This window comes from Xylocopa sonorina, chromosome 11, assembly GCF_050948175.1.
Source record: "Xylocopa sonorina isolate GNS202 chromosome 11, iyXylSono1_principal, whole genome shotgun sequence".
NCBI classification, from domain to species: domain Eukaryota; kingdom Metazoa; phylum Arthropoda; class Insecta; order Hymenoptera; family Apidae; genus Xylocopa; species Xylocopa sonorina.
The window spans coordinates 10,457,238-10,481,857 of record NC_135203.1 but is presented as its reverse complement, the minus strand read 5'-3'; the positions used below and the strand labels follow the sequence as shown (position 1 = coordinate 10,481,857).

Genomic DNA, 24,620 nt, shown 5'->3' with positions numbered 1-24,620 from the left:
TATAGAATATTTCGCGTTTTTCCGCGGGCGATGCAGATTTCACGAACCGATTGGTAACCGATGGAAAGCGCTCGTCTAATAATCATCCCTGCCGCGAGATCGATTCGACTCTGAACACGGTGAATAGAAAAGTTTCGATCGCAGTCAACGCGTCGTCGTCAACGAAGAATTATCGTTCCTTTATCCCGTCGCGGAGAGAAATATTTGTAGACTCGAAAACGTGCGTGGGTCACCGGGTCGAAGATCTGTTGGGTGTCACGTGGCGAGATGGCAACGACCCAGGCCAGATTCCCGACTTATCACGTGTCAGAGCGACGGAGATCTCGAAAGCGTGCGACCAAACGAGGAACACTCGAGAAGACGCTCGCGCGACTCCTACCGATTTTCATCGGGACGAATTTTTCTGTTAAGAAAACAAACGAGAAGAAAGTTGTTCTTTTCGCGTGCGCGTGGCACGTGTCCACGTTTCTGGACGCACGTGCGTGAATCTTCTCGCGTGGGTGGCGTTTAAGAGCGACGTCGGTCGCGTCACGATTCGAACGTGCACCAACGCCTGCAGCGTCATCGAATTTACGTACCCAAGAGCTACCTGCGCGAGGAGGCGTGCTCGTAGGAAGCCGCTCGAGCAGCTCGAATTTTCACGGCTGCATAATGCGTAAACACACACGGCCTGTCGTTGATCCGGCGAGGAATATAAGCGGTTCGACGAGAGGCTTTTGTCCTGGTGCTCTTTGTTCGCGTCGACGGATGTCTCGACGGGTCAATGAATCGGTCGGACGATTCTCGTCTGCGGTGGAAACGCGTTTCGTTCAACCGTCCGACGTTTTCACCCTCGCTATGGCTGTTTATACGCCAAATTCGTGGTCCTCACCCTCTCCTTTTCTCTCTCTTTCTCTCTCTTGTCGCTCATCGACGCAATAGGTGGCCGAGATGCGACTGGTCTTACGCAAAAGTAGCCACCACGTATACGTGCTCGAACGCGAGGTGCACCACTCGCGGCACGTCGAGCGGACGCGATGGCTCGATGAAAGGAAAAGGGTCACCTATTCCGTGGCGGCGACAATGGGCGACGGAAAAGGGTGACACACGTTCGCGTTGGTTTCTGTTTCTGTCGGTTTCTCTCTTTTGCTGAGGTTTGTCCGAATGGGGCGCGATTGTGCACACCGTCAGCCCTAGATCGAAGTGTCGAGGGTGAGTTTCGAGGGTGCTGCGTTGGGTCGAGTCGAATCAGTCTGCGGGTAGTGCGAACGTTAATCGACGATCGATCGTCACTGTTTCAGGAAATGACCATGCCGCCCACGCCTCTGACGGCCATCGCCCAGACGCCGAGGAAGGAGCTCGAGTCGAAGTTCACGTTCAACCCCGTGCTGGCGAAGGTGAGAATGATCTCCTCCTCCTCTCTGTTAATCGTAGGTTAGCGACGTTAGCGAGTGGTATCGATCGTGGAAACGTTTCGAATTGTATCGAGCGGCCGAGAAGTGTTTCGTGCCACTTGGCACCGCGTCAAGAAGCTCGCGCTCGCCGAGACGGACGCCTTTCGTTGCGGATAAATCGGCTTTCGCGCGGCGCTCGTGTCCGCTCTAGAAAACGGCCAGAGCCCGGCCGTAAACGCGGAATTTCGGTTTCCCCGTCTCTCCTGCAGCCCACCGAATTCTCCTCGCCGTGGAACGCGCCTTCGATCGATCGATGCCCGCCGTTTTCGAGCCGAACGGCTCTACTAGCTTCACGTGCCACTTGGCTTCGTGTCAAGAGTTTCGTGCGCTCTGTCCCGAAAGACATCGCGTTGTCCTCACGAGAAGAAGAAGAAGAAGAGGAAAAAGAACGAAGCGTCAGCCGGTTCGAGTAAAGAGAAAAACAGATATCAAAAGAGATATCAGCGGTTTCCCCGTGAAAGCTGATCAATTTTCCCGCGTTTCTTTTCTCGGAAGAAGTCCCTCGCTCGCGGTTTCTTCCGCGCCACTCTATATAGCGTCGCTCGAGGGCATGAAAATTGAACGTTTCCCTTTTTTCTGCGCGAAAGTAGATGGAGCGGAGCGTTATTAGGCGTGGAAGTTCGATCGAGGAGTTCGGTTGCGTTATGTAGGTCGCGTTTCCTGCGAGACACTATCAGTTCTGAACAATCGGTGTTTTTCTTTGCAGTTGACCGAAGTGACGCCGCAGGAAGCCGCCAAGCCTCGTAAGTACAGTTTCTACGATCTGACGTATATATGCGCGCGTATGCATCGCATGGCTGTTGTACTTCTCCGAGTGAATCTGTTATCGAGCGAAAATGCTCGATCAAAGTCGGAAATCGCGTCTCGCGTGTTCCGCGAGGACACGATTCTCTTTGCCTTCGCGAGCCGCGAGGAAGTTATCCCATTACTAGGATGATGATAACAAGCCTCTTAATATCGTCCGTCGACCCTCCGATGGAAACGATCTTAAAGAACGACCACGAGGACGACGACGATGATGTTCGAGTTCGCTCAACGCTTACACCGTTTCGCGTTAGTCAAATAAAGATCGCAACGAGATCGTACATAAAGATCAGCTTCTAAGAGCGAGCCACAGTTTGCAACATTTATCGCGTCTTCCAGAAAAGTGCTCCGACTTGCCGGGGAGCCACTTAACATTTATAGTCCATTACGCAATTAACCTCGACGGAACGAGAGATTTTATTGCCCCATGGAACGAGCCTTATTAAACGCGGCGCACTTGTTTGCCAGCGATGAATGCCGGAAACGGATATTTCGGGACAGTTTAATTTCGTTTCCCTGTTTCGCTCCTTTTCACCGTCGTGCTTCTTCTTTTTTTTTTGCCCTCCCTCCTCCCTCGCCTCTTGGTTCACCTGTGTTTCACGTTTTTATTTTTCAATTGTATTTTACGCGCGACAATGGCAAACGACGAGGAAACCACCGCGGACTAATTTAATCGTTGCGCGGCGCGCTGTTCGCGAGCAACTTTCATTTTTTTTCCCTCTCCGCTTTCCACTTTTCTTTTTCTTTTTTTCTGTCTTTTTTTTTCGGTCGGCGAATCTCGTATTATTCTTCTCGTCGAGAAATATTTTCATAAAACCGCGGGTTCCCGGGAATTATTTGCGCGAGGGTCCCACCCTCCCCGCGTCAGTCCACCCCTCGCGAGAAACAAAGTAGCGCGCGGCCCATGAAAAACCTGTGGATTCATTGCGATCCGCGAAAAAGCCTGAACCGTCAATTTGCAGCCGCGTTTCGCAGTCACTGATCTTTCCCATTAACTCACCGTCCGGGGAAATTTATGTTTCACCGGGCCGCTACACCGTGTACACGCAGCCGACCGCCGTTTTACACGCGGCCAGACGCGCGCACCTACGTAACCCGCACACCAACGGCCAACCGAGAAATATATTCTGGTGACGCGTGAGAAATTTGCGTTACTACCGGCGGTTCGATAACCGCGAATGAATCACTCATTTTTACCAGCATTATCAAACCGATCTTCCTGGAATTCACTTTTTTATTTTCGCTGCCCTCCGCTCCTCTCCATTGTTCCGAGCGTCATTTCTATTCCGGACGACGATGAGAAGCGAATCAGTCGAAAACAAAGCGGTGGACGTCGCGAATGATTTTTCATAAATATACCAACGAACGAATTGAAAACCGAGACGAGACGTCGAGAGGAAAGGTCGTTGATAGCTTCGGTCCTCCGAAGTATTACAAGCGCAAACCTTACGTAAACGACGACCAACAACCAGCAGTGACGCGTGCGCGGAGTCAAAGTTTTTTATTTCCTATTTTTTTTTTTTTTGCACTCCACCAGCTTCGATGTTTGTTCCCGAAAAACCAAATATTTGTTTAGCTTTCGTCAGGCTCTTTGCGCGGTTCGCCGCGCGGATAACAGCGGCGCGGTACCGGCTGTCGAAACGCGAGAATCACGCCAGCATTGTCCGAGGTCCGGGCTAAAACCTGTGGATTCATTGATATTCGAACGTTTCTGAACGATGCCGGACGCGTTCGCCAGCCGGCAGGCAGGCAGGCAGGCAGGCAGGCAGGAGGGGGTTGAAGCTCGGTAGCGAGTGGCCGAGGGTGAAGCAAGGGATACTGTTTCATGAATTAACCATTCGACGCGGCGGCTTTCCCTTCCGTTTGCCGTCGATGCTCGGATATACTCCGGCCACTTTGCGACGCCTATTATCGGCCGTTACAAGCGCGCGCAAACGTTCCGCGCCGACGTTCGCCCCTTCGGGCCCGCGGGGCTTCAGAATTTGCTTTTCATCCGGGAACGTTTCAGCGTTGCCTTTATCGCGCCTGGTAAACCGATTTCGCGGCTTGACCCACCTGGCTGCGCGCGTACCTTCGAATCGCCCATCGTGCGATCGATGCTTCGCGGTTGCGAACGGAAGAGTTGAAGATTTCTCGAAAGAAATTGAAAGAATAATTGTTCGCTGTCGCGTGTACGGAAGATCGAGTTCTCGAGGAATACGACCCCTCGTTATTTCACCCGACAGGCCTTGATTCTATTCGAGCCGCGAAGGAGGCGCCTCGAAACGCGAGGGTAATTCGAACGAAACGTAAGACTTTTACGGGACGAGCGTCGGAATCTAATCTCGAAATCTGCCGCATCCGGTTCCCCTTTGGCCTCTCCTAATTTAGCAAGGCGGTTGGTATATTTCTCGGGGCAGGCCACTTCCCGCCACTTCCCGCCTAGGCGCGGCGGTACGCTCGGAAACGTCGAAACGCCCACCACCGCCAAGAGTATCTTAGCACCCGGGAACGTGCCACCGTGCTCTTCCTCTTTATCGGGGAGTAGCTACCTAACGGAGGACGTCTCTCGAGCTGATTAAGAGGAGGGAACGCGTTAACCGCGTCGGAATTGTAATGCGCGTGCCACGGCCGTGCCCGGCACGCTTCCCGCGCTGTTATCCATCCACCTGCGCAGACCCGTCCGTGTAGGTGTTAACGAGAGCGAGGGCGTGATCGCGTGACCGACGACCTTTAGCTTCGCCCGGCACCACCGCGCCATGACCAAAACCAGCCCCTCTTCCGACCGTGACGTTTGACTTTTGACTCGCCCTCGCGAAACGATCGAATCGATTGGTTTTTCCTTTTCTCTTTCTTCTCTGCTTTCCTTTTTTTTCGGGGCACGTGCAACAACGCAACAATTTTCCAAGCCAATATCGCGTCGCGTCCACGTCTACGCAGCCCTGCGGTTTTTCCATCCCTCCCTGTCTGCATTTTCCTTCTCCTCCCTCGGCCGTTTCTCTTCCCGCGACACGTCGCGACAGAGGAGCACGGCACGAGAGACGGTGAAAGATGGTTTCCATGGGGACCAACCACCTAGCGTTCGAGCCTGCCAGCGTCGACCGCGGATGCAGCCGGAACAACCGTGCCCCGATCCGACGTCTTTCTTCCTTCTGTTACCGGGTTCGAACGCGCCGATCGGGTCAAATGCTACACGTAACGCCCATTCTATCGCCGCAGCTAGGTACCTCAGGACTTCCGTGTTCCGTTCATTCCGCTCGAATGGACCGGTGAGTTATACTCGACGGTATCTGTACTCCTTCGAAGGTTGTCGTTTCTTCTGATATATAGAAGAATGTCCTTTTCTCTCTCTCTTTCCATCTCTCTCTCTCTCTCTCTCTCTCTCTCTCTGTATATATATAGGGAGAGAGAGAGAAAGAGGGGAAAAAGCGTAAACTCCGCGAAAGAAATTTATCGAACGTGGGTTGGAGGTCTTGGGGACGGAGCGCTTGGGTCTCAACTACTTGGCGAAGTTTTCATTAGAACCCGGGCCCGGATAGACTCGCGAGGACTTCGCCGGCTTGTCCCCGGGATAATCGCAGTAATTATCCATGGACCGATCTGGCTCGAATACCGCGACAGGGGGCTCGAAGTTTGCGGTGGCAACTCCGACGGTACCATCGGCTGCGCGCGGCAATTCCCGTGACATTAATTATTGAAATCGCCCACGGCGGCCTTCTCCTCCGTTCCGCCTCTCTTTCCCTCTTTCCGTTACTCCATTTCGTTCCCGCACAGTATCTCTTCCGCGCTCGCCGCTGCTCGTTTCGATCCTCCTCTCAGCCTCGTTTCCCGGTTCCAACGAACGAACTCCCTTGGGCGAACTTCCCCGAGAGCCAGACAGAGACTACGCCACTTAATATTCAATCGCTCAGCTGTCTTGCCGCTGGTGGCTCGCGACGAGAACAAACGAGCCCGATAAATTAATATCGCTCGGATATCGGCCCACCCTCCGCCCCTTAGTCTGCTCCTCCTTAGTCCTTTCGTCGCGAGGAACGGAGCATGTTCGCTCCTGTTTATCGAGTACGCGACGTCCTGTCTTAACGATCTCTTACTCGACTCTTCCGTTAATTCCACGATCGATTCGACGTTGATCCGCTCGCGAACGCGAGTACCTTCGTTTTCGAGTAGAGCACGTCCACCCTCGCCCGTAGCTACGCGAATCGCGATTATTTTATTCCACTCGTCCGGTCGCGTGTCTCCCGGCGATCGTCGCCGCGGCCAGAACGATCGCAATCTAACCATGCGAAAGCTGCTTAATATTGTGCGTGGAAACTTGCTTTAACGGCATTAAAACTGCACGATAATGGCCGCGCGCCAGGATCGAGCAGCCCGTACAAATTGAAACGCGTCACGCGAACCGCGAACGGGTCTCGAACGAGAGTCCCATGAATTCTTTCCAACCCTACGCTTTTCCACTAATTAAACTCTTTACCGCTATTGTCGAACGCCGACAGACGGCTGAAAGGGAATGGCGATAGCGAGGAAATTGGGAGGAAGTCTGACGGAATATCTAGTCTCTGCCTGCGACTTTATCTCGTCTCGGACGTATCTCGTCGACCGAGGGCCCTCTAGGTTCCACGATTCTCTATTGTACCAGCGTAGTTAATTGAAAAACCACGCGGCGACGGAAACGAGCTCAAAATGTCAGACTCGATCGACGAAGAAATAGACGGGTTAGCTAATTCGCATCGACGCAGTTCTGCTTCGCATTAGAAATAGTTTTCGACTGGCGACTCGATGAAGATATCCCCGCAACAATGCAAGAGCACGGAACGAGACTCTAACAAGCACTTTAATCCGTTCCAACGATCCGCCGTCCCGAAAAGGAAGCATCGTTAACAGCGACCGTAACGATACGAGCACGCATCGACGTAATTAGAGGGATCGAGGAAGCTTTCAAGGAAGTTGCACGCAACGTGGAACTGTGCCACGCGAACTTCGCTCGATTTGTCTTAATAAAATGCAGGATCTCGGGGCGGGTGTTCGAGAGGAGACAGCTCGGGTACCTCGTAGCCGCTCGCATGCGTTTTTGCGGCAATCCTTTCGCGATCGTAAACGCGAAACGATTGCCTCGAACGAGACAGCCTCGTAAAGCGTCCGTCTAAGTGAAGGTACTTCCGCTTCGACACGCGACCACCGATTTTTAACGCGATCGAAACGCGATCGCCGGCTGGTTCCACAGAAGTATTGCGAGCCATCCACGTACGTACGATCGTGGGACGTGGGGCGAGCAGCGTGGAAATTAGTGTCGCGATTCTGGCCGCGGTTAAACTCGAAAAGTCTATAGAACGAAGGATGACCGGTCGGGTTAATTTATTGGGAAAATTCAGTCCCACCGAGCGACGCACACCTTTGACATTTGCCCGAATCGATACCTGTTGAGCCGTTCGCCGTAGTCGTACGGCCCGGTGTGCAGCTGGTATTATTACACGCGGCGTACACGTGTCCGTGGGCCACGGTGTGTGTATCATTATGTCAGTTCATGAATACACGCACCTTCTGTCTGTCTTCTTCCGGCACGTCGCGGCGATCGATAACGCGATTCTTTCTTCGATTAAACCGGCGCGATCTCAATTATTAAAAGGTGGTCCGACGAGGAGGGGGGAAAAGTCCGTCGTAAATCATTTTTGCATGCATAATTTCAGCCGCGTTTCGAATCGAGCTTCCCCCGCGGGATACGCAGATACGATCGAGCCAACTGTTAATCGACGATCATAGCGTATGAATAATGCACGGGAATCGTTTCGATTTCGATTAATCAAAGGATCGTCTCGAGCTGAGTTTGTTGGCGCCGTCCCGACGCTCGGGACCCGTGATTTATCTCGACCGTTCCTGAAAGACTTCCCGGCGCGGACGATTCCGTCCAGTCAATAAAACGGCTCTAATTATGGCAATTAACCGTAATTCCGTTCGCCGGTAGTTCCCAGGTCACTTTAATGCCCAGCCTGGCGGTGGTCCGCGCGATCCAGTTTCGAGTATCGCGCCCCGCCGTCGAAGAATTACAAGCGCCATTTGCGCGAGCAGGCTCGATCGAAAATTGATACACCTCGCGCGCGTGCCAGTCGAGGCGATTACGAGCGCGTAACAACCATTACGAGTTCAATGCGGGATATTCGATTGTACCCGATATATCTGGCCAGATGCCACGCGAGTCGATGCGTGTTCGTAATAAAAAAAATATCGCCACGGCAGCACCGTTGGTGCCTCGTCGTTCGCGCTCCTCGAAGGATCGACCGATTCCCGGGACACCAGCGTCGGAAAAATTCCCGTCGATTAAGAGACTCGTTAAAGTCTCGATTGCGCGTCGATAAAGCGCGTCTACTCTCGCGCGAGAGCCTCGAGCTGGGTCGATCCGCGTCAGGGGAACGGTACGCGAATAAAGTCCGTGACACGCTCTTGGAATTACTTTCGAAGTCCTCGCTCGTTCCCGAGTATAAGCGGCGTTAACCAGCGTCGGAACAACCCCTCGCGAAGGGGCGGCTCTATACCGTCGGGGTTGTACACGTGCTGAGCCAAATTAAATATTGAATATCGAACCCCCCGGCCCCGTCCTCATCCCCCGTGGCGCTGTCAGTTACCTCTGTGTACTATCGAGCGGGCTTGACCTACTTGTCCAATTATGCTACACGGCGCGCCGCGAAGTTAAATCACGACTTTTGGGATCGACCGAGTGGGGCTCGCTTCCGCGTTCTCTCGATCCTCGATCGTCCTGCGGATTAAGTTCGCACAGACGCTCCCTCTTTATCGGCGTCGCCGCTATTTTACGCTCGTGAGTAAGATCGATTCGTCGCCGTGGTCGATTAAAGGGATGCAGCGATGTCGCGTTACATCGTTGGGGACGGTCGGTGTATCTCGATCGCGGCTAGATCGTGTTCCTGTCACGCTGATGACGTTTGCTCGCGTGTGCCTGCTAATTTGTAGTGTTTGATCGCGTAACTGCGAGATGACGCGGCAGCAGCGGGTACCGGTGGTGTGGTACGTCCGTCAGCGTGGACGGGGACGCGCGGCAAATGATGTCGCCATCTCCTTTGACGGTCCCGTTCGCGCGGCATCGCAGCAGGAACGCGCGTACCTACCCGTCGTTCTATTTCTGTCCCGGTCACCGGTTAATTTATTCTCTCGAATTAACCGACCGGCTCCTCCGTTTACCTGCGTATTTAACCGCAACGCGTGCATGCATACACGCGTTCGACGCGTACGTCGTCCACATAGCCGAGCGATGGCGGATCGCGGCGATCGATCGCCGTGGAAGACGTCCGTTTCGACGTTTCCTAGTGTTCGAGGCAAATTGCCAGCGGCGAGCTAAGCCAGACGTTAAAAAGCCCGAGCGTGGGCGAAAGGAGGAGAAAGAAGGAGAGAGAGAGAGAGAGGAGACGCGAGGTTTATTGTCGAACAACGGGCGCAACGGAGGCAGAGGGATTCAACAAGGAGAAGGTCCATTTTCCTAATAACGTCTGGTCTCGACCGAGGAGGTTAGGTTCCTCGAGTCTCTTCTCATCCCTTACCACCTCGCTTCCTCTGTTATCCGAGGTTCCGCCTCGTTCCTCCTCGTTCCTCTTCCGGCAACGCCGTAAAGAGTTTCCTTCTCTTGTTACGCGCGCTCTTTCGCCCCTCCCAGTACCCGTGACACGAACGACGTCTCCTCGACCTCGCCACCCTTCGAATTTCCTCGGCGAGGCGCTTTACAGCGCGATAAATAATCGGGCGTAGAGCGGTGGCACATAATGCGACCGCGAAAAACGAGAGCCGCACTAGCGTTTATATAATATAATGTATCGATCACGCGGTTTTCTGTCGGGCGGCGCGCGTCACGCCTCTTTGAAAAGGGGTTGCTGGCTCATTCAGGAACGACGGAAGAGAAAGGATCGTTAACGATGGTCGAGTGGAGAGTGGAAGCGCCCAGAAAGGGTTTCGAGGATTTCATTCTCCTTCATTTTTTCCTCCCTTTTCTATAACGGATCGGTGAAAGAAAAGAGCGAGGGGGGGGGGGGGGGGGGGGGGACCAGTGGCCACGACGCCGGCGGGAGACGCGAACGGAGGGATAAGCGGTGGAATTTATTCGCGAAATTCGCGCGGAATTTCATTTCGTTGTTTGATCGAGCGCGAGTCACCAGGCGGGAACTCAGGCAAGGGTGAACGATTCCGTGGACGGGGAGCAGAAGAGACAGCGGAAGAAAGGGTGCGAACAGCAGCCAGGAGGAGCGTGGAAAACGGGGGTGGTGGCCACACTCGAAGGGACACGAGGCGGAGGCGAGGCGAAGCGAAAGGGGTCGATAACACATATCCATCCTCTACCGTGGCCTCTCCTATCTGTTCTGCCCTCGAACACCCTCGAATCACTCTCTGCGCTAGCGAGCAAGCGGCTCGGAGTTACTTAACGTGATTAAATCCTCCCCCTCGACCCCGGCAACCCTCGCGCCGTGCCGCACCGCGCCGCGCCGCCTAACCGCGTCGATTCGTCTCCTCCAGCCTTTTCTTCGCCCCCTTTATCCTCGCGCCGATCTCCTTCCTCTGGTCCCGATCGCGAGCCGTTAACTTGTTTGCGTTTCATCGCTAAAGCGCTGTTCGCGCGCACCCAGAACTTCCCTTTTGCGCCCTCAATCTTCCGCTCCACTCGTCGCTACTCCTCGCTTCGCTAACCTATTCGGTGATACTTCGTCCTGTACACAGACTCGCCGTTCTTTAAACTCGGGTATTCCTGTTTTCTATTTTTTTTTTTTTAAGATTCGAGAAATGGCGCGGGAGGAGGAATCTTTCTAGACTTTCGCCTCTGCTCGACGTCTATGAATAGTTTGGCTTCCGAACGAAAACAGTGACTCATGTATTTTTACCCGACACATGACAGTCGCTTTCGAGTCGCACCTCGGCTACGTAATCGCCGGCGGTATGTCATGATGTAATAATAATGTTGGAAACCGACGCGGAACGGTATTTTCGAGCGTAATCCCAGGTACGCGCGCGTGCTCGTATCAAAAGCGAAACGTTCCTAACCACGCATCGCTGATCGAGACGATAATTCAGGATTGATGACCCGCCACGCGAGTCACGTAATATCTCGCGCATTCGGCCGATGACTCAGTCACTTCGTCGCTCGTGTTTGTATTTCGTAAACACTTTGTCGGCTACCGCCGACGATCTCCGCGTAACAGCGTAGCCGAGTTCGAAAACGTTCGATTCGCACGCGGCCGCGATATTTTGTGGGTCGCGGTACGAGAAGAGCGTGTATCGCCGGCGCGTTTCGTCTCTTTCACTCGGCGTAGAAACGGAGCAGGCGAGCGGGAGGGGCCACTTCCGGAAGGAAGAGGTTACCAGGCCGATCCGCTCGGGCGAAGCGTCTCGACGCATGGTGCACGTTGCGTCACGTCGAGGAAGTCGATGACCCACCTCCGTCTCCTCCTCTTCCACCTTCTCTTTCTCCTTCCTCCTTTCCCGTTCGCGCACCAACACGGCCCAAGCGAGCGCGCACACACGCGAGCGAGAACACGCCGCGGAAACGGACGTCTCCCCAACTTTCTCGTAATCGCAGGATGAAGCGATCCGGTATCGCGTCGCCGATTCGATTTTCATCGGACGTATCTACGCGCCGCGACGTTGTTTCCTGCGCGACTTTTCGACCCGTGGAAACCGTAGGAGGAGGAATATATTTCGAAGACGAAACGGTCGAGCGTCCGTTTGCACGGCTTTCGTCCAGCTCGATCGGGGCTTCCTCGGTTCATCGAATGCAATTTTTTGCCCGGACGAATTGTTATGCGTCGAGAAGTTAATTAAGAGCGAGCGAGCGGGCGTACAGCGGTGGACAGGAAGAGTAGAGTGGAGGTTGCGGTCCCTCCTTTTCTCTCGTCTTAATTGGAGGGCTCTTTTAGCAATTAGAACGCGAAGTGAATTCTTTTTCTCTTAATAATTCGCCGTTACGAAGATATAAACGAACCTTTCAAGAACATCCTGCGGAACCCTTTACTCTTCCCTTTCTCCCTCATCCTTCCTCTCACCCCTTCTCTATCGTTACGGCCTCTGCTTTCTTTCTTCCTCTCTCTCGCTTCCTATATATATATATTCTCACCGCGTTTCTTGGCATTCGAGGCGAGGTTTGCTGGGCAACCGGCCGTCTAAGTCCGCGAAATTTATTTTATATCCCCAGTTTTAGGTGAATAGGGACGAGCCATTGAGATTCTTCGTTGCCTCTGCGAACCAACGGTTGGGCCGCGCGATACGCCCGTCTACGGGCAGGATTTTCCACGGGAAATCTTATATGAAAAGGTGCGCGGGGTAGTATTAGCAGGGTCGGAAGGGCGGGACGGAGATGTTCACCCTTTGGTTGCCGATCCGGCCGGAGCCGGGCTGGTTATTCATAAGGCAGATATCGGAGCCAGCTTCTCGAATGCAAATCGAGCGGAAGTCAACGATGAGCCGAAACGTCGAGCATCTTCGTTTTTCCTCCTCGTTGAGGGGGCGACGACTGGCGGGCGGGGGGAGGAAAAAACAAAAGGAACGAAGAAACGGAACGACGAGTAGGAAGGAAGAAGCAAAAGAGGCTTGATTAAAACTCTTCGAGCTCGTTTAACCCTCCCTCTCGCTTAACCGGTGCCTCTTTCTCGGGGGCTTGCTCGGTTTGCGTTTCAGCCAATTGGTTAATTTTATGGGAAGGGGCGCGGGTATACACGTGGGAAGGTGACGGTGGAATTTTAACGGCTGTTCGACCGCGCGTACACCTAGAGATTCCAGTAGAAACTCGGTGGGTTCTCCGAGCGTTCTCCAAGTTCAAGGTCTCGACTGCGACTTCACGGGAGTTAAATCTTTACGGTCTACCGAGGTAGTGCTTGAAAATTCCCTTCGTTTCTCCCTCCCGTGGATATCAGATTCCGTGCGCGAATCGGCGACGCGCGATCGCTTATCGCGATTCAAAGTCGACGGACGTCCCGTTGGCGTCGCGGTATCGACGCGCCAGCCTCGCGTGCGTCCCGAATTCGCGGCAGGAGGGAAAAAGGCGGAGACGCCACCGGAGCGTACGACCTTCGGCCGCGTATCGATTAAGCGCAATGCCAAACCGAGGAAGCAAGCCGCGGTTTGTGGGCCAATCAATCTGCGAACGGCCCCGTCGACGCGATATCGCTCGTTTATTCCAGTCAGCGACTCGCGGGACTAACGAAGGACGAGCCCGCGAACTTCTCGCCGCGGAAACTTTCCGTTCCGCCGCGGTTCGTAGTTTCGTTTTCCCGCTCCGCCTCTCGCTAGTCCTCCTCTCTGATTCGATCGCGGTGTCTTACTCCACTTAAGCGTAATCTGGCTGTATTATTCTACTTAAACGTAACCTCGCTCTGTCTTATTCCACTTAACCGTAATCCTGTTGTTTCTCGGTTAGAAATTTAGCGGCAGTTCGTTCGCCAACGAACGTAAGTAGAAACTCTCGCGGCTGAAACGACTCGTGGGGATAGAGACGTTCCTAACGGATAGAAAGTCAATATTTTCATTGAAGTTACTCGCAGACGCGTCGAGTTTAATTTATCCGAGGTAATTTGGTACGGATCGATGGAGAAATGAATAGGATATACTTGGGACTTGGTTAAATTTGAAGAGTTCCAAAACGAATTAACAGTTAACAGCCCCCCCATCGAAGAATATTGGCGATCGACGGGGGTTCGAATCGTATTCCTCGCAACAATTTCCACGGCATCCCGAATGGTTACATTAATCCTGTTACGAGGATGATAATCTAATATCGTTGGCTATATTACCCGTTCGATCGGATTTGCTCAAATGATTAGCAATTGCTGGTCAATCGAGCGTGCACGCGGTCGAAATCAATATATTATTAGGTCAACGGCCCATTCATTTCCAAGCAAATAAATACGCGCGGGGCAGCAGCCCGTGGGTGGACGAGACCGGTGAGCGCCTCGAATCGGATCGAACGCCGCGCGCGGATTCTCTCGACGCGGTTTATTATTTTTTACCTGGTCGCCCGTGGAACGCACGGTTTGATGGGACGGCGCATTCGATAATACATCATTCGGTTGACCCAGTTCCGAGATATCGAGTCTCGAAGTGGCGGACCGTGGCGGTCGCCGAGGGCCGTCGGTTGGCGCGGTTCGCGCGGCGAACGGGGCTAAAATACTGACGCGAAGCCATCGACGTGTGTCGATGTATACGAGTTTATTAACCAAACGGGCATCGCATCGATTTTCATCGACTGCTGCGAATTCGGGAATTCGGGAATTCGAAAGAACTGAGATCGTAAGCGCTACCGCGTGCGTCTTTCGAGTCGAAGGGGTCGACGGAACGTCTCGTTACCTCCGCGATATCACCGGGTTCCGTGGTTGCGGGCGCCAGTTAAATGTTTGCTCTTCATTCGAGATGCCCCCAGAGCCGAGGGGACTCGGTCTCGGGAACTCCCTTCGGCTGAGAAACTGGAAAGTTAGCCGCAAGTGCGAGCGGTTCTCCTTCGATGGTAACTTCCCTCGAACTTCGGCCAACTTCCGGTTTTCACTGAAAGGAGCTTCCGTCCTTCGAGATCCGGCCGTCGCCCGAGGCCGACCTCCTTAATAAATACGTAGATGCGTGGGGAATCGGTGGAATCCGTGTTTGCGCACCCGCGACCGACGTCTCGAGGAGCCCCGTTACCTTCAACGCTTCCGTGTCTTCCGCGTTTCATTTCCTACCTTCGAATACGCTTCGTTCTCCTAAATTTAGCCTCCATCCGGTTACCGTTCTCGTGCTACTCCGCACGTAACCGGCTCTGTTTACCGGCGATCGAATATTTATGGTTGGTAAACAGGTAATCGAGGCTTGTAATCATGTAAATGTCGGGAAGCGAGTAAATACAGAGGCGGAGAAGGGCGAAGTTGTAGGTTCGGACCCTCGTAGCGTTCATTTAAGACGATTTCGCGTTAGGACACCCTGGGGAGTCGGCCAACTAGGTCGACGTTGCCTCTGGCACCTGTCGATTTCGATTCTCATTGTTCCTCTTTCGTAGAGAGTCCTCTCGTTTCATCCAAAATCCACGGCGATATCGTTAACGTTTATCGCGTTTGGAGCGTGATCTCTGAAAATTCCATCGTCCGCCAGCTGTATCCTTGGACGGATGCAAATGGATCATCGTCATAACCGAGCTCAGCTCAGCCGTTGTCATCGATTAGTTGTGCAATCGAACGATTGCCTCACGGTGACTTTTCAACGAGGCGGTGTTCCAGGTAACGTGGCAAGCGAGCCAGAACATTGTTGCGTTCCTGCGGATCTGGGTTACCTTAACGATCAATCTCATCGTTCCCCTTTCAAACGTCCTTTGTCCTATCGGACGCATCGAGGCTCCCACCGTCAATGCCCACGAGAATTTCCATTATTCGCGATCGGCTGCTCTCCGGTGTTCGTTAAAACCGAGCCAGACCCGCCTCGATAATCTCGTTACGCGTTCAAACGAAAGACACGGCTCGAGCGCCTCTTCGTCGGCGATATTCCATCCCCGCGGAGAGCGATCCGCGCTCGACTTGTTTGCGTTACCAGTCCGCGAGATTTCCATTCTCCGCTCGCGGACGCGTCGCACCGATAAACCCGCACCGCAACCGGTCTGTATCAATTAAACGAAAGTCGAAGGATTATATCCGCTCGCGGCGCGGAACAATCGTCCATTGTTGCGCAAGCGTTTGCAAATACAATCAAGCTCTCATTAGTAGCCTCGAGCGAGTAATCGCGCGCTGTTAACCGGGGGGCCCCGGCCTCGTATCTTCTCGCGACACCATATTTCAAATCTCCTCTGCGGCTCGTTACGTGGAAGATCGAACGATCTCCTCCACCCTATCCGCAAGGACGCGCGTACACGCGTGTACGTTCCTAATAACCAACCCACGGAGATGGAACGAACGCCGGAGCATCGAGGATAATACTCGTTACGCGTTCACCGCCAGCAGGTCGAATCGTAATGGATCGCTAGAGATGGACGTCCGGTGGTTTCCATTCGGATCACGAAGCGAGCGGATACGTCGAGAGACGCGACGGGTACACGAGCGTCCTCGCGAAGCGGGAACCTTTTTCGTTGGACAAAAACGGGGCGAGCTCATCTGTTCTGCTCGGTGGCGCATCGGGGATACCTAATTTCGCGATCGAGCCCCGGTTAATACGGTCGCGTCCGTGATCGTCTCATTGAATTTCGATCGCGCGAGACCCAGAGAGAGAGTTCGACGAGTGGACGAAACAGCGGGCCCGGGTTCGAGCGGTGGCGGACGATGGAAGAGAGAGAGACGGCGAAAATCGAAGGGGTAAGGTGGTCCAACCAGATCCCTTCGCTGAAACAGGTGCACCGGTCTGCCATCCGTCGAGGCGTGTGCCGGCTAACTGCACACCTTAATAACACACGCTCGATCCTTTACGGGCCGCGAGCACGCACACATTTCCATAAACACAGCCTGCGCGTTATACACCGATCGATGCCAGTCGCTCTTATGCCAGCTCGATCGAACGTTGAACCGATCTCGCTCGATCGAGCAGCTCTCGATGATCGGGAAAAAAGAAAACGATCGGACGATCGACGAAGTCCTTGGCGATCGTTTAGTTTAATCTCGCTTTAATATCGAGTCGCGAGAGAGATACAGTTGGCGCGCTTTGTCTGAATAACGCGGTAGGATCCGAGGGACGAGGAGGAGAGGGTGCCCGCAGGAGACGGGCAAAGTTGGCACGTAGACGAAAAACGACCGGTAGCTGTAAAGGACGCGAACGGAGCGGAGGATCGCTGGGTGTAGGGGCGATCGAAGGAGGGAAAGAGAAAGAGTGAGAGAGAGAGAGAGAACGAGAGGTGGGGCGCATCGAACAAAAGGCATCGGTACGCAGGTGAAGCGACCGTCTGCTTAGCAAGCTGCGGCTCGGAGTCCCCGGTTGGCGCGTGTGCGACTACCACCGGGCAGAAGAGAGTAAAACTCGACCGGCAGGAATGGGCCAGGCCCTCGTGGGCCTCGAGCCGTGCCTCAGTCGACCGATGCGCGCCACTGCGAGTGTATGCGGCACGACGCCCGCTTCCGTTACCGGCACCACGCTTTTTACCGACTCCTGTCACGCGTGTGTCCAGCCTGTGCGTACGTACGTCGTCCCTCGTAAATCAAATCTCTACGCGCGTTCTATCGAGGCGAGGCCTCGATCGAATCTCCGGTTACGAGAAGATCGAGCGCTCCTCGGACGACCTTGGGCCAGACGTCGCGTCGCGGAATCGAGGGCGAGCCGCGCGTTCGCGCGCGATTTGCATGCGCGTCCTCGCGATCGATTCGATTTCGCTGAACCCGATCGCGAGCTCCTCTATGCGAGACCGAGTGTTAGAACGCGACGCGTGCACGCACGATCGCGAAATATGCAACGCCAAGCACCACCAGCATCGATTATCGACTGGAACGTGGACCGATAAGTCATGCTCGCGGGCTTCGAGCTCCTCCAGGGCGCCATCCATTATCTTCTGCTATCAGGTGCGCAGGGTCTCCCAGCTTGTGATACGATTTTTCGTGCGGTCGGTTGCATCGATTTCCCATTGCGTCCTCGTTGCACGCGCGAGAAGTCTTCGACGGTGACGCGTCGGCTCGTGTCATCGACGTCGAGAGAGAAATCGCGTCGTCGGTTGACGGAACGATTCGATCGACGGGCGCGGCGCAAGGAGAAAGGCTCGAGTTTTCGGCTCTCGCGTGACGCGATCGCGGGAATTATGCAACGTCCTCCTCCGATCACCCCTGAGGCCTGTATCGAGCGCGATTGCGCGTGTCATTGATCGATCGCGGCGATCCGTTCGAACGGTTTCGCACGGGTTTCCGTTACCGCGGGGCACGAGAACAGTGATAATTAGCCGGTGGAACATTGCCAGGGAATTTCGTAGCTTTTGTTCGAAACGGCCGAGAGTTATGACGATCCGCGTGTGTACACCACTAGCGGCCGCGTTCCTCCGCACGGCCGACGATCGTGCCGATAAATCATCCCTCTAATTGGACACCGCGACGCATCTAACTCGGTAATCGTATATTAATCGCGCTACATATGGAATTCATTAACGCAGCATGGAAATAACACCAGCCAGAGATCAAGGAGTATCCTCTCCGTCAGAGGATATTTTAATGCGCGCGTCAAACGATACGCATATTTTTCCTGGATACGCGAGCGAAGACGCAAACATCGTCCGCGTTTGGCCTTAGAAAAACCGTGCAACCATTTGATTATGTGATTCAGTTTTTGCCGGGATACGTCACTTTTTTGTCCCTCGGATTTCCACGCGTAATTTAAGTCCGCGTTGCTCATTAATTTCTCTCTGTCGTGGCATAAACAATATTTACAGCTACAATATTAATAGAGACGGCAAAAAGCGCGTAGATTAGAAATGCCAACGTTAACGCTCGAGAGTCGATAGTCGTTGTTGCTTGGTAGAAGTCTAGATCTTTACGGAAACGATTTCTCATTCTGAAACCAGTTTCCCAGCCACGAGGCAGAATTTTATTCGCGGCTAGCGAAACGCGTTGCGATCGAATTCGACGGCAGTATTGCCGTCGAGCCGTGCAACCCTCTCGTCGGAGGCCGAGCTACCCTCTTTTCCTGCTGGTGTCCCCTCTCGCTCTGTTTGACCCAGTCCCACCGCCCTATCCTCGTCTACGAGCACAGAGCCCCTTTCCCATGGATCGCGTACGTGCGCGCGTGCATGTTGCCTTCCATTGTTTACGCGATGCCTTCCTCTCTCGGCCCTTTTCTTCGTCCTTTCTTCCTTCGTCAGCTCGTTGGGCTTCCTAGGGTGCGAGAGCTGCTCGTGCAACGGGGCGACGGTGCGCGCGTTACGAAGGTTACGCCGGACGAATTGATCCTCGGTTGGGGATCTCTCCGAGAGATTTCACGTTCCCCCTCGCGCGTTCACGGCCCCGCGATTCATCTCTCCGGCAGCTCGATGAAAAGAGAGCTGGAACTTGCAGGAAAATGATTCTTTTCGCGGCAGATGTCGAGGATCGACGCGGTCCCGCTGTAACGCTCGCGATTGTAAATTGAACGCGGTTCGCACGCGTGAGACGTAACGACCGATCGATCGATGAGGCATTGGCGATTTCGAAACGGCTCGAAATCTTGGTGCTGAAACTTCACGGAATCGTGAGTGTACCCACATCGTGTGATTCATCCGATTTACGCGTCGAATGGTAGCGTATAACAAGGACAAGCCAGGCGATCGATTTATCGCACAGGTGATCGTTTTTTCTACTTTCACGTGTCCGTTATCAGCGAACAGAGCGACAGTTTATCACGTCCTGCCTAGACGTAGCCGCGACGATGTCGTTACGCCAGCTGGAACGATCGTTTCTGGCACGTTTCTCTCCATCTCGATCCCCGTCCTTGGACGCAGATAATCGAACGCTAATTAACTTAGCCGACGCTAATTGCCGTCTATTCTTCTTTCTGTTCCAGAACGCGAGAGGCACAACGCACCCAGGAGGCCATCCACGTGAGTATTTTCACCAATTTCCCGAAAAAGTTTGGGTCGTCCGGTTGGACGAGCCGCGAGCCGTTCTCCTTGGAGGCTATCGATTTTCCGTGGAACCAATTATCCTCGATAGAACCGAGCGGAACGTTGATCGATCGCCAAGATTTTTCGCGAATCTCATTCCGCTCTGGAGGGACGTCGAACGATTTTAACGAGTACTCCCGGAACGACTCCTCCACTCGAGGTCGCGCAGCGTAGATGGCGAGCGGGGCCGATTAAACGGGAATCAATCCGTCAAAGACGGGATTAATTATGCGTGCGCGTTCACCTTATCAGCGAGCCTCAATTAAATTCTTCCCCCGATCGGAGCCCTCCACCCCGTACGTCTCAATTTTCTCGACCGTTGACTCGTCAGTCGGTGCCCCGCGTCGAGGACACGCACACCTGGAAACGAACGACCGCTCGAACACTTTTCCCACGTGTGTCGACGCAGGAAGAGCGGCGTCGCCGTTTTCTCGCCCCTCCGCACCGCCGGAACTTCCGTTTCGCGTGTCTCTCGCGATCCGGATCGTTGTACTTCTCGAGCGGTGAATTTGCGAGGGAGTTTCGCTCGCTCGATTCGGCTCGTTATTTTCTGTAGCGCTTTTTTCTTGTTTTTTATATATCAAAGTACGTTGCTTCGAATAAAAGGCACGCGTGTTTCGAACTGTTTACGACAGGCTGTCGTAAACACCGTTGAGAAACACGTGACGAAGAGCGTCGTAGGTCGAGTCAACCGTATTGCCACACTCCGAGATGGAATCGCCGACTACGTTGCATTTACTGGCTGCACACGGCCGTCAATCTCTTGAATGGTTAATCAGAAGCGTGCGTTATTATGCCCGGTGGATTTGCATACCGTACGACACGGCGTGCCGCGTCATTCTTCCATCTTAACTCTTTGGGTAGCGAGTCGTTTCGAAAGCAGGGAAAATTCCCTGGTCGAAGGGGTTAAAAGTTAGACGGGCACGGGGCAATATCGCGGGAGACTAGTAGGGTAGTATCTTTATAGAACGGGTCGGACAATTTCCTGAAATCGGCGCGTTCATCGTTCCCCTATCGAGCCGGAAAGAAAATTAACGAGCCTCGAAACGGTAGGCAGGACACGTTCCCACTTTCAACCCTCAATCCTCTTTCTCTCTCTCTCTCTCTCTTTCTCGATCGCCTCTCTTTCTCTCCGGTCCGTTGCAGTTCGTCGTGGGTTTTCGACCGTCGTAACTGCCCCTAATAACCCTGCCAGGGGTTCCTCGTTAGAAAACTGGGTCGTATCGCGTGGTCGACGTGACTTTTTTTTCGCCACGATCGGAATTCGGTGTTGCGTAAACGCGATTCGATCCGTCGATGACGCGATTCTGCGTCGAGTTTACGAGCTCGTTAACTCGTTTCGAGCCAATACGTGCGTCGAGGCCCCTATCGGAGTACTTTGCGCGATTTTCGCGTTTTTACGCGTCGAAAAGAAGTAGGAGGAAAAAAAACACTAGTCGAAGCGGCGGTGTATCCGGGAGGCGTCGACAGTCTCGGGGGTAATCGAGATGGGCGAGATCGATTCGACGGAGCGTTTCGAGCAAGAGTCGACTCACGTTCGAACGAACACACCTCGTGGGTACTCGGTTTTAAAGGGAGAGGGACGGAGAGGCGAAAGGGCTGGGATCTGGTGCGCGCACGCGATACAGTAGTCGGGACGTGTATCATCGGCCCTAATTGTTTCCTGAGCCGTCGTGTAATCGCCTCGAAGACTAAACTCGGAACAGGTGTGTCGTCGAGGCGTTCCGCTTTTCGTTTCGCTGCCAATTATTCCCCAGCCGTGCGGCGAGTATCATACGGGGCGATAAATCGAGCCAGGCGTGTTGACTAATTAATATTTCTACGGCGGGTCGATCAATCAGCGGGAAAAGTGTCTGGTGGCCCCTTGGAAATTTCGATGGATCTTATCGATCTCGAAGATACGACTACGCGGATCTTAATTAGCCAGTCGATACGGGTACGATAATTCAGCCGTGACAGATCGTTAAGGCGTCGATAAAACGAGGCAGCGACCGACGAGACGGTGGTTACCGTCGTATCGCGAAGATGTACGTCGAACGCGAGAGGCTCGTGCGTTATCAGGCAACAGGCTCCACGGCCTTGTCCAATTCCGATAACGTCGACCGCGAGTTCTGTGCAAAGCGATAACGGATTTCGCTGCCCGCCCCGGATCGCGATAAGCCTGGAATTTTTATTTTTCACCGTGTCCCTCTCCGTCCCGGCTCTTTGTCTTTTCTCCCGTTGATCTCTCTTAATTTTCTAGCGCGAACGGTTATCGCGATGCCGCGCCCCGACAGATGCCGCGATTTATCAGCTTGGCTGCTCGCGTACGCGAGCAAGCACGTAAATACGGACTGGCCTGACCGCGATTAACGTATTTCGCGTACTCGTTAAGGCAGCAGACGATAATCCACGGCTGATTGCTCGCTCCTTCGAGGAACTGGCAAGGATAACGTCGGCCAGCTACAACGACGCGTTCTTTAAACACTCCTCGACGCCGTTTCTCGATTACCCGCATCATTTCGATCGACATCGATCGCTCCGGTTGTTCCCGGAGACGACGTATCGCCTCGACGACGTTGCTTACCGATAAATTGGTTAAAACAGCGGGACGAACGACGGCGTTAAATCGCAACGATCCGATCGAACGCGGTTAATTAGAAACGGAATCGTCGCCGGCGGTGGGGGCTAATGGGATTCATCGAAACTCTGTCGTTCGACGGGAACGACGCCGCGTAATTTCTTCAATTGAATTTTCCCGCGGGGGTAGGCGCGAGCTGAGCGCCGGATGGCCATTACCTCCAGGGATAAGCTTCTTCTCGCGAAATTAATCGAAATTATCGAATTAGCCCCTGACCTTTCCGACGAGCGTCTCCGCTCGGAAGAATCTACCCGTTTGCCGGAACGAGTTAACCACCGACCCTCTGATATTTATCCCTGGGACGCGATACTTCATCCGTGGTAACCGTCTCCGTTACCTCTCAGAAGATATTGTCGTACACGGTCGACGATTCGATAAATTGTTCCAAACCAGTTGATCGCTCTCGCACCACCCCCTGTTACAATTACTCTTCACCCCCCCAGTGTTCTTCGCAAGTGCTACGAACGAAGTCAGGAACGAAATATATTCAGCGTGATTCAGGAATAGGTAGCGGGAGTGGAGGCAAGTGGAACGAGGCGGGAATAAGGTTCAACCGGGGGTGTCTCTCTCTCTCTCAGGATGTGCCACGGATTTTCCACGGTGTTAACTAAGTCGCGGATTAAGCCGGATCAGCGCGATCGTTGATCGAGGACCAACGGCGCGGCCCCGTGGCTCCGTTTGTTCGCTCTTAACTGGTTTTCCGGCTCCGTTTAAAACAGTCGAGCAGTCATCGATGGTCGGAGGAATCTCGTTATCCCTCTTTGTCACGGCGTTCATCCCGTGCGCGAGAGAGGAGGCGCCCACGAAATTCTTGGCCCGGTGGTACCCGCTCGCGCGATCGGAATAAAAGGAAGGCTTCGGTTCGACGGACGACCTAGTCGGACCCGCTGTCGTCTCACGTTGCTGGAAGTCGTTTTATTGCCGTTAAATCGAGCCGTGCGGAACGGTGCGCCTAAGCAATTTCGCCGGAACAAGCGTGTCGTTATTCAATTTATCCCGAACCCCGTTCTCACGGAATCGAGCCGTTTAAGCCGACGATACCGCGTCGATTATGCGATTCGCGTGGAAACGCGAAACACGACCGGCGTTCCGTGCGCGGGATTCTCTTTTTTTTCCGACACCCCCCTCGGCCGCCCGTCCGCTCCTCGAACGGTCGACTTTGCACGGTTCACGCCGATTCGACTGCTCGAGGAGGGGAAAAAAAAGGTGGCGTTACGTAAATCGTAGCAGCAGTTAGGCAAGTCTCTCGATGAGAAATCCGTACAATAGAAATTTCAGTCGGTAGCCGCGAGTTTTCGCGGGCCGCGTTCGAGGCCGTCGCGGACGACACCGCGATCCGTTCCCACCGATCTCGTTGGGAATTTTCAAGCGACGGTCGACGTCGGAGGAGGGACAGGTCGGGGGTAGCTCGATGCGACGCGGGAAACCGCGTGCCTCTGATGTTTTATTAATAGAAGAGCCGACGCGAGTCGGTTCGCGAGGACGCGGGTTTTTCACCGGCGTCGATCGACGCCGCGGACCGGTCCCCGGTTCGATTCGCAGCGCGCGTCTATTTTCGCGGCCGGCACGGAATTAACTCGGCGTCGTCGACGGACCAACGACACGCGTCTGACAAACAACGAGAGAATTAAATGCGATCGACGGCTAATTGCGGAGGAAAGGAACACCGACCCGTCCGATTATTTTCGGGCCTCCCGATTTCTACGCGACCCGGATGGATCCGGGAAGGGAGAGATTCGACTTCGTTTGCCGATCGCAGGGGCGGGGGTGCACGTATTCCCAGCGGCGCGAGATGTATGCCGCGGAATTTCATAAAAATCGAAGCGGGACAGGCCGGCGGGGGTGCGTTTGACGGCGGCCGGGAATTCCGAAAACGTTATCCTGCGTGAAAAATTCAATTTCCCCCGGGCGCATTGTGCGCGGGCCCGTGGCTCTTTTGTCGTGGCGCCGCTCGACGAGATTCGTACGTTCCTCTGAAAATTCTATGGCTCGCCGATTAAAGGCTAATCGTTTAATCCCGTGTACGCTCGTCGCAGTTCGCCAACCCTTCCCGTCGTCTCCGGCTAATCCCTCGACATCGTCGATGGGTGTAACCGCGTATTCGACGATCGCGCGCGCTGCACGCAGATGCTGCGCGTCTCCGGAAGCGGTAGAGCGCGCGAGGGGCTCGAACTCCGAAGGGCTTTCGAAGCCGCTGACAGAAGACGCGGAAACAGACGTCTTCGCTTACGCTGGTAGCGGAAAGCGA

The 24,620-nt window shown here is 54.1% G+C and overlaps 2 protein-coding genes across 2 annotated transcripts in view; one reads left to right on the top strand and one right to left on the bottom strand.

Moving 5' to 3' along the window:
* LOC143428867 (putative RNA-binding protein EIF1AD) overlaps nt 1-52 on the bottom strand; it is a 117,119-nt gene extending 117,067 nt beyond the window's left edge. Inside the window, exon 1 of the mRNA XM_076904108.1 lies at nt 48-52. The gene's annotated coding sequence lies outside the window, so the exon portion shown is untranslated. The remainder of the gene's footprint in view (nt 1-47) is intronic.
* Lilli (AF4/FMR2 family member lilliputian) overlaps nt 1-24,620 on the top strand; it is a 112,506-nt gene that overhangs the window by 75,576 nt on the left and 12,310 nt on the right. The window contains exons 6-8 of the mRNA XM_076904116.1: nt 1,281-1,376; nt 2,140-2,176; nt 19,653-19,689. Coding sequence (XP_076760231.1) covers nt 1,281-1,376; nt 2,140-2,176; nt 19,653-19,689 — 170 coding nt within the window. The remainder of the gene's footprint in view (nt 1-1,280; nt 1,377-2,139; nt 2,177-19,652; nt 19,690-24,620) is intronic.